Source organism: Fibroporia radiculosa (genome assembly GCF_000313525.1).
Source record: "Fibroporia radiculosa TFFH 294 genomic supercontigs, scaffold14850, whole genome shotgun sequence".
In the NCBI taxonomy this organism is placed as follows: Eukaryota; Fungi; Basidiomycota; class Agaricomycetes; order Polyporales; family Fibroporiaceae; genus Fibroporia; species Fibroporia radiculosa.
Genome location: NW_012133486.1, coordinates 26,407 through 38,188, shown reverse-complemented (window position 1 = coordinate 38,188; position 11,782 = coordinate 26,407). Strand labels below are relative to the sequence as shown.

Genomic DNA, 11,782 nt, shown 5'->3' with positions numbered 1-11,782 from the left:
TTCGCTCAATGGGCCCAACTGAGCCGCCAGCTGCGACTCTCTCGTCGACGTCCCCGAACTGGCCGCCGTGCATGGTCAGCCTATTGAGTTTAACTTGCAGATGATCATTTAAGCATCATCGCCCGCGTGATACTAACGCAGGGCGCTGCGCTGCTTGGACCTATATTGGCACTTGTGTGAGTCCTGACAGTTATGCTTTCAATCCAGATGGAGCTCGTTTACCGTCATAGTTCTCATCTCTCGTCTGAGTAAACTCTCTCCTCGTCACAGCGTCCCATGCATACTCACCCTTGCCGGGTTGTTGTATGCAAGGAACTACCACTTGCGGTGTTGAAGGGTGACTATGCACTGTTTGGGCGTCCCAGCGGTAATGTGTGGCGCGGGTTCCTTGGCGTTAGAGGCCCTGAATTGGGACACCGGATCGACTCGGAGTTGATATAGCCTTTAATAGGCGCATAGTATCCCTCTGCGCGCGCACGGTGGAGTGTACGCACGAACTGCCCATAGGATAGATACCCAAGACTGGGTGTACAAACATTAAAATTACTCAAAAAAAAAAAGAGAAAGCATTCTTGGCCATTCCGGGAACGCACCTAGCTCCTCCGAACTCTCGCATGCGATTGCAATGAGAAGAAAGACTGAGTCGGTAGCGTTGACGCGGCCGCACGTGTGCAGCCGAAAAAGATGTTCTCCCTTTCCTCTGAACCGTGCTTCTCAGGTAGGACTGCAGGTTCGCAACGACATTATAGCATTCAAACCAAACCCGGCCGCATCGTTGCATCCTGTACACACGTCTATCATTTACGCATGTTTGTCGTGATCACTTAGAATGTTGCAGGGCTGGCTATTGCCCTGCAGTCTCATGATACTCTCACGCGACGGCGAGGCTCACAGCAGGAATACCACCGTTGTCTCGCTATGGAAAGGAAGAGAGGCATCGACTGAATAAGATGAGCCACCCTCCTGAACATAAAAGTTGGCCTTCTAAAAGGGCTTGGGCTCGCTATGTCGGAACGCCCGTTCCTTCATTGTAGCTCCAGCCGAAAATATTCTCTAGTCCAGCGCCAACGATATAAAGATCCGTCGTCATTATATTTGTACATATGTCCAATCAGCGGGCAAATAAGGGGGGCCGGGACCGGGGTGTACCGGCCGAGAAAGCGTCGAAAACTACGGGATACAACCTGGCGAGTCGATAGCGATGATTAATGGGACTACGTGCGATTACATACATCCAGCACTGGACATGCAGTGTGTGTGGGCATTCTGGACGGGGCGTGCTCTGCGCCGCTCGTCATTATTGGTGGTTAGGTGGGATGTTACCTGTGCGCCGCGTCAGCGGCGATGCCAGCACCGGATTGGCGCAGCGTGGGACTCACCAAATATGTTAGCATAGTCCTGGACGTACATCGAGGGCTGGTCGCTGTGGGTGCCACTCGCATGATGCGCAACCATATCGCCTATGACGGGCACGCCGTAAGACGTGTCCATCTGTCCAAGAGACGAGTAGTCGTTCCAGTACTGTGGGTATCGCTGGCTCTGCCTTTCTGAGTGACGACTGATCCCGGACGACAGGCGTTCATCGACGAGTCCTGTGCTGTATTGTTGCGGCAAAACCGACGTGGACAGGTTGGCACCGTAAGAGGGCAGGGAGGCCTCGGATGTCCAGCGATCATAAGAATGGAAGGTCGGAGACTCCGCAGGCACCATTTGCAGACTGTTCATTGCGAAACTCTGGTGGACCGGGCTCGGAGCAGGAAGCCCCGGAGGCGCCCGATACAGCTGCTCGTTCGCCAGCATACGGGCGTTATCATCGGCTTGCTGATCGAGTGAGTGCTCGGCGGATCGCTTGTTCCTATCGGACACTCGCGGCCTGAGCGCCGCGACGGTGTCTTGAGCATGTTGCGTGTTCACTTTGGAGCCCTGCAGGAGCTCCAGGGCCCGCCACGCGCTTCCCCACAGAATTCGCATCCGCTTGAGGACATCCATACATTTGTTCAGGCACACCCGGGCCTGAGCGTCATCGGGGTAAGCCATCACTGGCGCAACTGAGTATCAGCCTGGAACGCCGTAGCAGAGGTATTGTACATACAGGTCGATACATGCATGACCGCTGCCGTGAAAACATAGTAGCAAAGATACACCGAAGCGCGCTTCGCCGTGTAGTTCTCGACATATACTGAGACTGAGGAGCTGGTAAGCGGATGCGCAAAGGGCAGGACGAGCGCACACGTACCGATAGAGGTGATGTGATTAGCTGCTTGTACACAAATATCATAATTTTGTCTTGAATTCGCCCGCATGTCAGAGTCCTTCGAGGACGACGACAGCCTGTGAACGAGTCAGAACTACAGCCACGAACCAAATGCCATATGACTCACGGTCTGCTGGAACTGTCTGACGCGAGGTGGCGGATGCTGCAACCAGGTCAGGGTCGCTACGATGTGAGAGAAAGCTGTCATCACGCACAATGGCCTGTGCAATAATAGCACGGTACACCAGTACTGCATATGCAACGTGAGCACGTGGGGCAACGGCGCAGGACTTTTCGGTGCCGCAGGATCAAAGCGTAGGTGGTCAGGAAGGTCGAGATACCACTTGGACAGTAATTCTTCGTGCCGAGAAAACTCCGCCTGGCGGTAGCATTTGGGCTTGATGGCGTAAAGACCTTGCATAATCATACTCAGGATGATGGCTAGTATGACATCGTAAGTCGAGAGCGCATCGCCACCGAGGGAGAATACGCACAGAGTTTCGCCGACTCACTGAAGCAGGACACAACGCGACACGCTACGGGGGTCACTGCGGGGAAATTGGGCTCCACACTGTCATCTAGAAGCGGAGCGGAGGGATGAGGTGACCAGAGGTCCGGTTCCTCAGACTACGCCCAAACGTCAGATACACACGCGGGCAGATCCGATCAGAACCACTCACGCCGTCCACGATGGGGAGCTCCGTATCAAAATCGCGCTCGAACACGGTCACAGGGCGGCCTAGGGGCCGTCAGCGCCACGGACGGGGACACAGCGAAAAAGGCGAACGCACCGATATACGCCGAGACGTACTTGTCCATGACGACACAGCCGTACCAGATGCGCCGCCGCTCCTGCAGCTCCGTCCCGTTGAACAGCGTCCGTCCGACGCTGCTCCACTTTTCCGCACTCTTGTGCAGTCCGAGGTCCTGCGCCATGCGCACGGCCATGCCAATGTACAGCCACGCCTGGGCCATGGCCCCAATGCCGACCTCGCGGTAGCCCATGAGCAACAGCGCCTGGCACGTACTCGGGCGCGATGCCGCGTACGAGCTGTCGAGGATGACCTTGGCGTCCTCGAGATAGCGCTCCCCCGCGGTCCATATCGAGCCCTCCTGCGGGGGCGGCACGTCGCTCGATGTCGCGGAGGAGTATCGCGCAGCGATAGAAAACATCGCGAGCAGGAGCAGCGTCGGGACGCGCCGTTTGCGGCTTGATGGGCCCGGTGACGCGCTGTCCGAGGCCTCCGAGTACGGGGAATCAGCAGATAGTGCGCCCCTGGATCAGTACATATGGTTAGCGGTCTGCTGAAACAGATGCGCGGGGAATGCAGACGCACCCGCTGCGGAAGTCCTCCATAAAGGTCCACTTCTGCACGATGGGGAGAGCCGGATGCACGTAGGTCCAGTAGAGGTCCAGCAACAGCTCCTGCGTCGCCTGGTCAGGCAGGAATGGCGTAAAATTCTCCATGCCCTTGGCCTGGTTCGACGCCGACGGCGGCAGAGGCGGCCACACGCGTGCTTTCGGAAAACGCCTGCGGACGATGATCAGTGGGCGCAGAGGCCAGCAACGGCACAGCGATCGCGATGCTGCTCACCATATGCCTCCCTCGTGCCGCTCGTCTTCGCGATCCTTCACACCGAGGAGGTGCAGCCCGCTCACCTTGCCATGGAAGCGCACCTGCTCGTCCTCATTTAGGCTCAGCTGGCCCACCTCGATCGCGAGCTCGTCTTCGCCGCCGACGACGTCCGGGTCGTCGCGCTGCGCGTAGCCCTCGTCGTCGTGCATCTCCGGTGATCGCGCCGATGTGTCCGCAAGGGACGCAACGGAGCCACGGTGTCCGAGGAACGCACGCGAGCCCGAGACGGAGCGCGCCGAGGGCGGATTCGCCACTGCAGGGGAGTGTGAGCGCCCAGAGGTGGTCGACGGAGAACGCTGTCCGTGCTCGTCCCCGTCCAGGCGTCGACGCTGACGCCGGAAAGGCGGCTCGCTGGTCGGGTGCTCCGAGGCAGAGCTGAGGACGGCAGATGCGGGGCCTACGAGCGTGCTCGAGCTGCTCGGCTGTATGATGTTCAGCACTGGTCGGGTGGACTGTGATGCTTCGTCGGTTGGAGACTGCGAGTAGCGTATGCCGCTTGTCGGGTCTGAGGCACGTATCAGCGGCGTGACAGCGGGCAACTTGACGCATGGGCTTACCGTCGACAAGAGTGTTGCGAGTGGCAGCGACGGCGTTCAGCCGCGCTATAACGGAATCCTGCCATTCAGTGGACGGGCTGTCGGAGTGGTATCAGCACTGCCATCCCAAACAAAGCGAGCGTGGACGTACTGCGAGGCGTGGACATTGGAGTCGTCTCGAGAATCAGTCGAGGGTGGAGGTCTCGTGCGATTCGAAGTCGCAGGCTCAGAGCCGCGAGCGCGGCCCTTGTGGCCATACGGAGAATTATCGACACGATTGATAATTTCCCTTGCGAGGTGGTCCTAGAAAAGGCAACAGCGATCAGGGTTCTGGGATCAGTCGGACTTGGACGGGGGACCCTGCTTAGGCCAACGGGGAAAGGGTGTACGAATGCGCATGTACGCGGTCGAACGTGATAGTGCGGCCGCTGGGCACTGAAACGCCGCATAGGCCGCGGAGGGTCGTAACATTACTCACGTCCCGCGCAGAGATCGCGAGTTTCGCGCGTCAGGGGCGGGACGTAACGTCATCAAGAGCTCAGCGACGCTTGGGTGCATGACGACGCTGTTCGGGTGCCTATAGGGAGAGATCAAAGACGCTCACCTCGCTCAAATCGTCAAGCAGGCCCCTGGCGCGGCTGTCCTTGCTGCCGAGCAAAATGCCAATGAGAGCTTCTGTCTGGTGGAGGCGGGCTTCGATGGCGTCGATGTAGCCCTTGGGGGGGCCGCGCTTGCGCGACGGGCCGAGGAAGGTGCAGGCTGGCACGTGCAGTCAGCACAAGTGTGTGGGCGACCCCGCGAGAGTGAGACTGGGTGCGCGTGCCTCAGGGGTGCGCGCGCAGGGCAGCGGGCCGTTGGGGGAGTGAGGGAAACGACTTACCAGTACCGAGCATGACACAGTTGCGACACGGGTCCTGGGGGCTGCTTCGTTCACACTTGCATTTGGATTTGCGGCATTGGTCGCAGGCCTTGCTGCTCCTGCGGCGGACCTGTTTCTCGGCCTTGGATGCGGCGCTGCCGGGGGCGAGGCCGGTGCCACTGGAGTAGGCGGAGAGGGCGAGGCCTGCGAGGGTGGAGCCAGGAATATCACCTACCTCGTCGCCATCTGCGTCGTCGTAGTCGTCGCTTATGGCGAGTGCTTGGGCATGGTGACCATTCATAGCCGAGGGCAGGGGGTATGGGTGGGAGCGGTCGACGGCGTACGGGTGGACATAGGACGAGGCGGATGCGGAGGAGCCCGCTGCAGATTGGGGCCAGGCTTGGGACATGAAGGTGAAGGGGGCAGCGGAGGGGGATGTTGGGGAGGAGTCGATGTCGGATCCAAAGCGAAATATAGCGTTGTCCTGAGAGCGGGACGCACGGTGTTCGTAGTACTGTGAGAGCGAGAGGGAAGGGTTCTGGAGGGGATGGTGGTGGGAGGAGGAGGGAGGGGGAAGGTCGGGGGACTCTTCGAGCTTGACGGGGATTTGGGACGACGAGGCGGGGAGTGGAGCAGGGGTGGCGGAAGGGTAGGCGGATTTGTGGTACTGATCGTTGAGACCATAGCGGACGGAGTAGGAAGGATAAGAGGTCGGGTGGGGGTTGGCGGGGTGGGTCATGCCCGGCGGGGAGGAGAGGGAGAGCGGGAGGGGATGGGGAGGGGACGAGGAGGAGGAGGAGGAAGAGAGAGATGAGCGGATGGGCGGAGAAGAAGAGGAATTTACGGACCAGGGGCTGGCGGAATGGAGAAGATAGAAAATTTGCGGAGACCGGGGTCTGGAGAGCCGGGGGGTGGCGGATGAGACACGCAAGGAGCACGTTGTGGAGGGAGAACAGGCAGATCCGCGCAGACGTTGGCGCACGCGCGTACGGCGGCTGCGACGGTCGCGGACTCGTTCGCTCTCGCTACCTGCACTGGGCCACGGCCGCCCGCGTCTCAGAAATCGAGATCTAGAACTGGGCGCGAGATGGCTTGCCCGCGTCTGCTCACGACAACAGCCTCGGGTGGAAAGCAGTCGGCAGCGGTGTCCGGAACAGCGACGGCAGCGACGGCAGCAACGACGACAACGACAACGACAACGACAACGGGGGGTCAGCTCGCACTCTGTGGCCGCTTTGGTCAGCAGCCGGGCTCTCCTCCGCAGATGCCGGTCTCACGTGTCTGCTCCTGCTCCTCCCTCGCCATTTTTGTGTTTGCAGAGAGCGTCCAATTTTTTTTTCTGCTTTCAGATGCGCCGCGCCATGCGGAACGCAGACTCTGGGCGACACCGGGCAATGACGGACTCCAAGGCGCCTCGTCCCGACTCCCACAGACGCCAAAGATGCGGCGAATCTGCCCACCAATCTCTGCCCCCGTCGTCGTCCGCCCGTCTCCCGCCCGGTGTCGGTGTCGGTGTCGGCGTCGGCGTCGGCGTCGCAGGGTGCAGCCGGGAGCGTGCCGAAAAAGGCCCTGTGTGTGACGCGCGCGGCTGGCTGTCTCGAGTCCGAGTGCTGACTGCGCGTTGGGGATGCCGCCCTGCCTACCGCCATCACATCCGATCTTACTTGGTCTCTGGCAGATTGCTGACCGAGGGCGCACTAGGCGCCCGTGGCCCACTAAGCAACACTGGCCGGATCTGGCTTTATCCCCAAGAGGGAATTCGCGGCTGCTGTCCTTCTGCCACCCTTCTGATGTACCTCACACATCTCCCCTCCCCTCGTCTCTCCGACGCCACGCCCGACGCGAACCCCTTGCCGGCCACCCAGCCTGTGGGTCAGCACCGATTACCTGTTCGGTCCGACGAGTCCCCCTGCCATCATCGCGGGACACCGATCTTGACCCGACCGTCGCCGGCCAACTCGATCGCCAGCCCGCCTCGTCCTCCTCTGAGATGGATGTGCTGTATCTTCAATCACGCCAATAATAATATCGTCTTTTATTGCCAGCCCACCTATCAATAGCCATGGCCGCCGCCGCCCCATTCGATCCCATCAACAGCAGCATCTCGCGCCCTCCGACTCGGAACCTCCAAATGCGACCCTGACACCACCCCATCGATCCCACCTTGCCTGATCCTGCACTCCACTTGGTCCACGAAACCCATGCCAAGGGCCTCTTGAGAACGTCTCACCACTCTTCTGTCCCAAACGTGCACACTTTTGGGCTATATTGAGCACACAAGCCCCATCCAGTCCCACCCAGCGACGCCCCCCACCTAGCGAGGTCTCGGCGGGCACCCCCCCTCCAACCGTTTCAGCCCACGACGAGAATACCCAACACAGAACAGAACGCCTGATCGCTCACAGCCATCCGCTTGGCCCGCACCCACAGTCGATCGCGTCATACCCCGTCTCAGACCAGCCCCCGCCGGCGAACGCGATGCCCGATCGTCCTCGCCAGCGCGGCCACCGCGCTCTTGGAGTCTCTGCCCAGGTCGCATCCCATATGTGGCCATATGCACTTCTGCGCCCGCCGTCGCACGATCGCATCTGTAACTCGGCCAAGCGATCGCATATGGCCTTGTTCAGACGTGCTTACCAGGCCGATCATGAGGCATGGGCGTGCACCCAGGCAGCTCGTCGCGCCCTCTGCCTGCGCGCGCGCGACACCGCCACGTCCTCCGCACGAACGAACCCCTCCTCTATCCTCCGCACTTCCCGGACGCGCCTGCACGCGCGCGGGCCTGAGTGCACACACGAGCCCAGCGCAGAGGTCCGCCGTCGTCTTCCCAATCGCGCGTCGGATCTAGTTCGCGAGAACTGGGCCCGCGGCTTCCCAGAAGGCTTGCGGCCCTCGCGCTGCCCACTCCCCGTCGGCCGTCATGGGCAGGACACGCCGGCCGGAATTGCATCTCGGTCCCAGCCCAGGACGGTCGGCATCGCCGACATCGCGCCGCTGCGGTGCAAAGAAGAGCGAGGAAGACGGGCGTGAAACCGGTGGGGGTGCCAAGGCCTGGCCTGCGGCGGGGCCAGCCCCGCGGACACAGTCCCGCCAGGCGGGGCGCATCCAAAGACGGTGTGCGTGGGCCCCAACAGCCGCCGTCCAGACGAGAACACCGCACTTCCGCGTCTTCTGCGCGTGCCCGCACCACCAGGGCCCGTCCTGGACACCGCCGCGCGTCCGGCGGAGTTTCTGCCGCGCGGAAGCGCATCCGACCGCCGAATTCGAGAAGACGCGAGGGGTGTCCTCTTGCCCGGACCTTGGCCGCGGCGGTCTGAGCGCGGGGGCGGCGACCCTGGCGTACAGTAATGTCCGCGCGCTCACTCGCCAGGGCGGATGATACGAGGTTAGTCCACCGTGGCAAGGAACCGACGGGATCCTCCCCCGTGCGTTACGGCACTGGCTCGGGACGGGGCGGTGTCGGGGTCATCGCGATGCGGAGGGCTGGCACTGACGCACACCTTCCCAGCAGACGTCATCCGTCATTTGTTCGTGATCGTTGCCGCAGATGCTGAGGAGCGGGGACCGCGTGGAGGGGCGCAGCGACGGTGTCGGGGTCCCATCTGTGTATTTGACGACGTCGAACGTCGCATGTAGCCGCAGCCTCCATTCTAAAAATTTGCTGCTGTGCGCGTGCACGTCGATAAAACTTTCTCGGCGGAGCCGGGATGAGGGGTTCGAGCAATGATCAGAGGCCATGAGACTCACGGCAGACGCACACACAAAAACGCAAAACGTCGGGCAAAGCGGTGACAGGGTGAATTTTGTTTTGCGGACGCGATGGGACCAGTCAGGACACGCCGGCCCGCTCGGGTCATCGCGACCGACGAAAAAAAAAAGTACACATGGACGACGCTATTTCGACCAGCGCAGCGCACTCGCGACCAAAAAGCCTAGGTGGCGCGCCAAGTTTTGTCAGCGGCATCGTAATGGACTGCTCGGGCACAACGTACAGACTCCCAGTCCGGCGACGATGCGCTTGCCTACGACTGAGCCGGGCTGGTGCGCGCGGGACTGGTTGAGGGCATAGATTCCGACTCCACCGAGCGCAGCGGTGCCGATGACCCGGCACGCGAGGCAGTCCTGGGGCTGGCGGGGCTGCGACTGTCCGGAGGCCTGAGAAGGTGTGGGTTGTGACTCCAGCACGGACATGGTGAAGAGAGAGAAGCTGGGGGCCCCAGCAGAAACCAGGTGGGACGAGGTCGTCGCAGAACGCGTTGCACGCTCGGCACCTGCTGCCAGCGCTAAGCATACTGTACGCGCCAGCGCCAGTCCTATAATTTTAGACGCGCGTGTTCCTGCACCGACATCATCCAGACAAATGAAATCATGAAAAGAGAGAAGAAAAAAAAACGCTGAACAGAGTGCGAATAAGGGCTTGTTGTCCACACAAGCCAGCCGGCTGGCGCAAGTAGGCGTTCACGCGACTAAGAATCGCGCAGGTCTAGCCCCGCACGGTCATGTGGGCAGCCATCCGTCGCTCGTCTGGATCATCCCTCCGTCGCGGGTCTCTGCTCTGTCGCCCACCATCCGTCGGCTTGCCGTCTGCACCGCTTGAAGCAGCCATCCACCTCTGGGACAGACACACTGCGCTACGACACCCATGGCCTCCCGCGCTGCTGCTCGCCCCCTCCTCGCGTGCGCTCGTGTGCACCGCGTTCCCCACGTTTCGAGAGCATTCGCGACCGTCTCCGCAGCCAACCCGAACTACGTCAGCGTCGTCGAGGTCGGCCCGCGCGATGGCCTGCAGAACGAGAGGGCGGTCGTCCCGCCGGCCGTGAAGGCTGAGCTCATCACCCGGCTCGGGCGCGCGGGGATCAGGACCATCGAGGCGGGCAGCTTCGTCAGCCCAAAGTGGGTTCCCCAGGCGAGTTCTCCTCTTTGCCGTCGTGCGGGTTTCGCGGTCGTCTGAGCGAGCAGACCGGATGCGCTGAACTTGCTTGAGCAAAGTCGACGTTCGAGCTTCGTGGTGCTCGTTCCCCCCTGCTGTGAACCACCCTGGGTAACGCGCTCCGGCAATGATGTCGACCCAGTGATTGGCGTCCTTTGTGGCAGAACGTTTACTTCCCTGTGCCGGCGTCCTTGCTCAGTATCCCCGCATGGGCTCGGTCTTGTCCTGGCCCACGAGCCCTGTCCCACGAGCCCTACCCCCTCAGATCTATCGGAGACTTGAGCGGGCAAACGCATTACGCTGTCACATGTGGTCTTTGTCTGTGATGCGCTCCCCATGATCTCTCGATCACCGATTGCACGACCAATTTCGCAGGACACGAGCGTCTGACGAGCGCGTCTTTGTGCACGAGTCTCCGGACAGAACCTGCATTCCGTGGCCTGGGATATGCTGACATATGCTGACGCCGTCGTTCCGATATGTTGTAGATGGCAGGCACGAGTGAGGTGCTGTCGATGATGGAGCACGTCCCCGGCACCCACTACCCTGTCCTTGTCCCGAACATGAAGGGCCTCGATGATCTGCTCGCGTTGCTCGCCGCGGAAAACCCCCCAAAACACACGTCGTTACCACGGGACCCCCCTCTGACGGATGAGATTGCAATCTTCACCGCGGCCACCGACGCCTTCTGCAAGGCGAACACGAACTGCACCGTCGCAGAATCGCTGCAGCGGCTCGCTCCCGTGGCCGAGCGCGCCCTGAAAAAGGGTTTGCGCGTCCGAGGGTGCGATCTCTTCTCTTATTTCTCTCATTCTGACGCATACGGTCCTCATCGTATCATTCAGCTACATTAGCGTCGTCGTCGTGTGCCCGTACACAGGAAAGGTGGATTACAACAAGGTAAAAGAGGTCACGCGCGCGCTCCTCGACATGGGCTGCTACGAAGTCAGTCTGGGGGACACCGTTGGCGCCGGAACCCCCGGCAGCATCTGCGCGATGCTCGAGACGGTGATGGGCGGCGACGGCAAAGTCGCACCGACCAAGCTTGCCGTAAGTCCCGCTGTCCTTCGTGTCCCATGCGCCGGCGCTCACCCGTGCGACTAAGGCGCACTTCCACGACACGTACGGCTCCGGTGTCGCCAACGTCCTCGCCGCACTCGACATGGGCCTTCGCACCGTGGACACGGCGGTGGGCGGGCTCGGCGGATGCCCGTACTCGCCCGGAGCCACGGGAAACGTTGCGACCGAGGATGTGATCTACGCGCTGCGTGGCACTCATTACCAGACCGCGGGCGACCTGGACGCGCTTGCGCAAGTCGGCGGCTGGATCTCTGCCACGCTGGGCAAGAGGAACGAGAGCCGAGCAGGGAAGGCGATCCTGGCTCGCTTGGAGCGCGAGCGCACCATAAAAGAACGGGAGAGAGACGGAGGAGCCGCTGAGAGCTTGGCGGCAAAGTTGTAAACTGTATCTGGTCCCTGTCTGGCGCAACCTACTCTATCTCTTTCTATCAGCTGCTTTGTCAAATCGTTCGGCAATCGCTCTCCAGTTCGCAATGGACTATCCTC

The 11,782-nt window shown here is 61.2% G+C and overlaps 4 protein-coding genes across 4 annotated transcripts; 2 read left to right on the top strand and 2 right to left on the bottom strand.

Moving 5' to 3' along the window:
- Nucleotides 1-1,297: 1,297 nt before the first annotated feature.
- Nucleotides 1,298-6,025, bottom strand: FIBRA_07605 (uncharacterized protein; the record flags this gene model as incomplete). Its single annotated transcript, XM_012329282.1, has 15 exons — nt 1,298-1,323; nt 1,380-2,039; nt 2,093-2,185; nt 2,237-2,331; nt 2,382-2,417; nt 2,470-2,695; nt 2,749-2,881; nt 2,935-2,993; nt 3,046-3,530; nt 3,592-3,786; nt 3,850-4,396; nt 4,449-4,525; nt 4,579-4,730; nt 5,032-5,186; nt 5,308-6,025. 15 exons carry the CDS (start codon nt 6,023-6,025, stop codon nt 1,298-1,300), a joined length of 3,657 nt encoding a protein of 1,218 aa, XP_012184672.1.
- Nucleotides 6,026-6,647: 622 nt separating this feature from the next.
- FIBRA_07604 (uncharacterized protein) lies at nt 6,648-8,316 on the top strand (the record flags this gene model as incomplete). Its single annotated transcript, XM_012329281.1, has 2 exons — nt 6,648-7,158; nt 7,496-8,316. The coding sequence occupies 2 exons, from the start codon at nt 6,648-6,650 to the stop codon at nt 8,314-8,316; spliced, it is 1,332 nt and encodes a 443-aa protein (XP_012184671.1).
- An 864-nt stretch (nt 8,317-9,180) lies between these two features.
- On the bottom strand, nt 9,181-9,477 carry FIBRA_07603 (uncharacterized protein; the record flags this gene model as incomplete). Its single annotated transcript, XM_012329280.1, has 2 exons — nt 9,181-9,218; nt 9,279-9,477. The coding sequence occupies 2 exons, from the start codon at nt 9,475-9,477 to the stop codon at nt 9,181-9,183; spliced, it is 237 nt and encodes a 78-aa protein (XP_012184670.1).
- Nucleotides 9,478-9,928: 451 nt separating this feature from the next.
- FIBRA_07602 (uncharacterized protein) lies at nt 9,929-11,678 on the top strand (the record flags this gene model as incomplete). The annotated part of the gene is made up of 4 exons (XM_012329279.1): nt 9,929-10,168; nt 10,705-11,000; nt 11,071-11,266; nt 11,322-11,678. 4 exons carry the CDS (start codon nt 9,929-9,931, stop codon nt 11,676-11,678), a joined length of 1,089 nt encoding a protein of 362 aa, XP_012184669.1.
- Nucleotides 11,679-11,782: the final 104 nt, after the last annotated feature.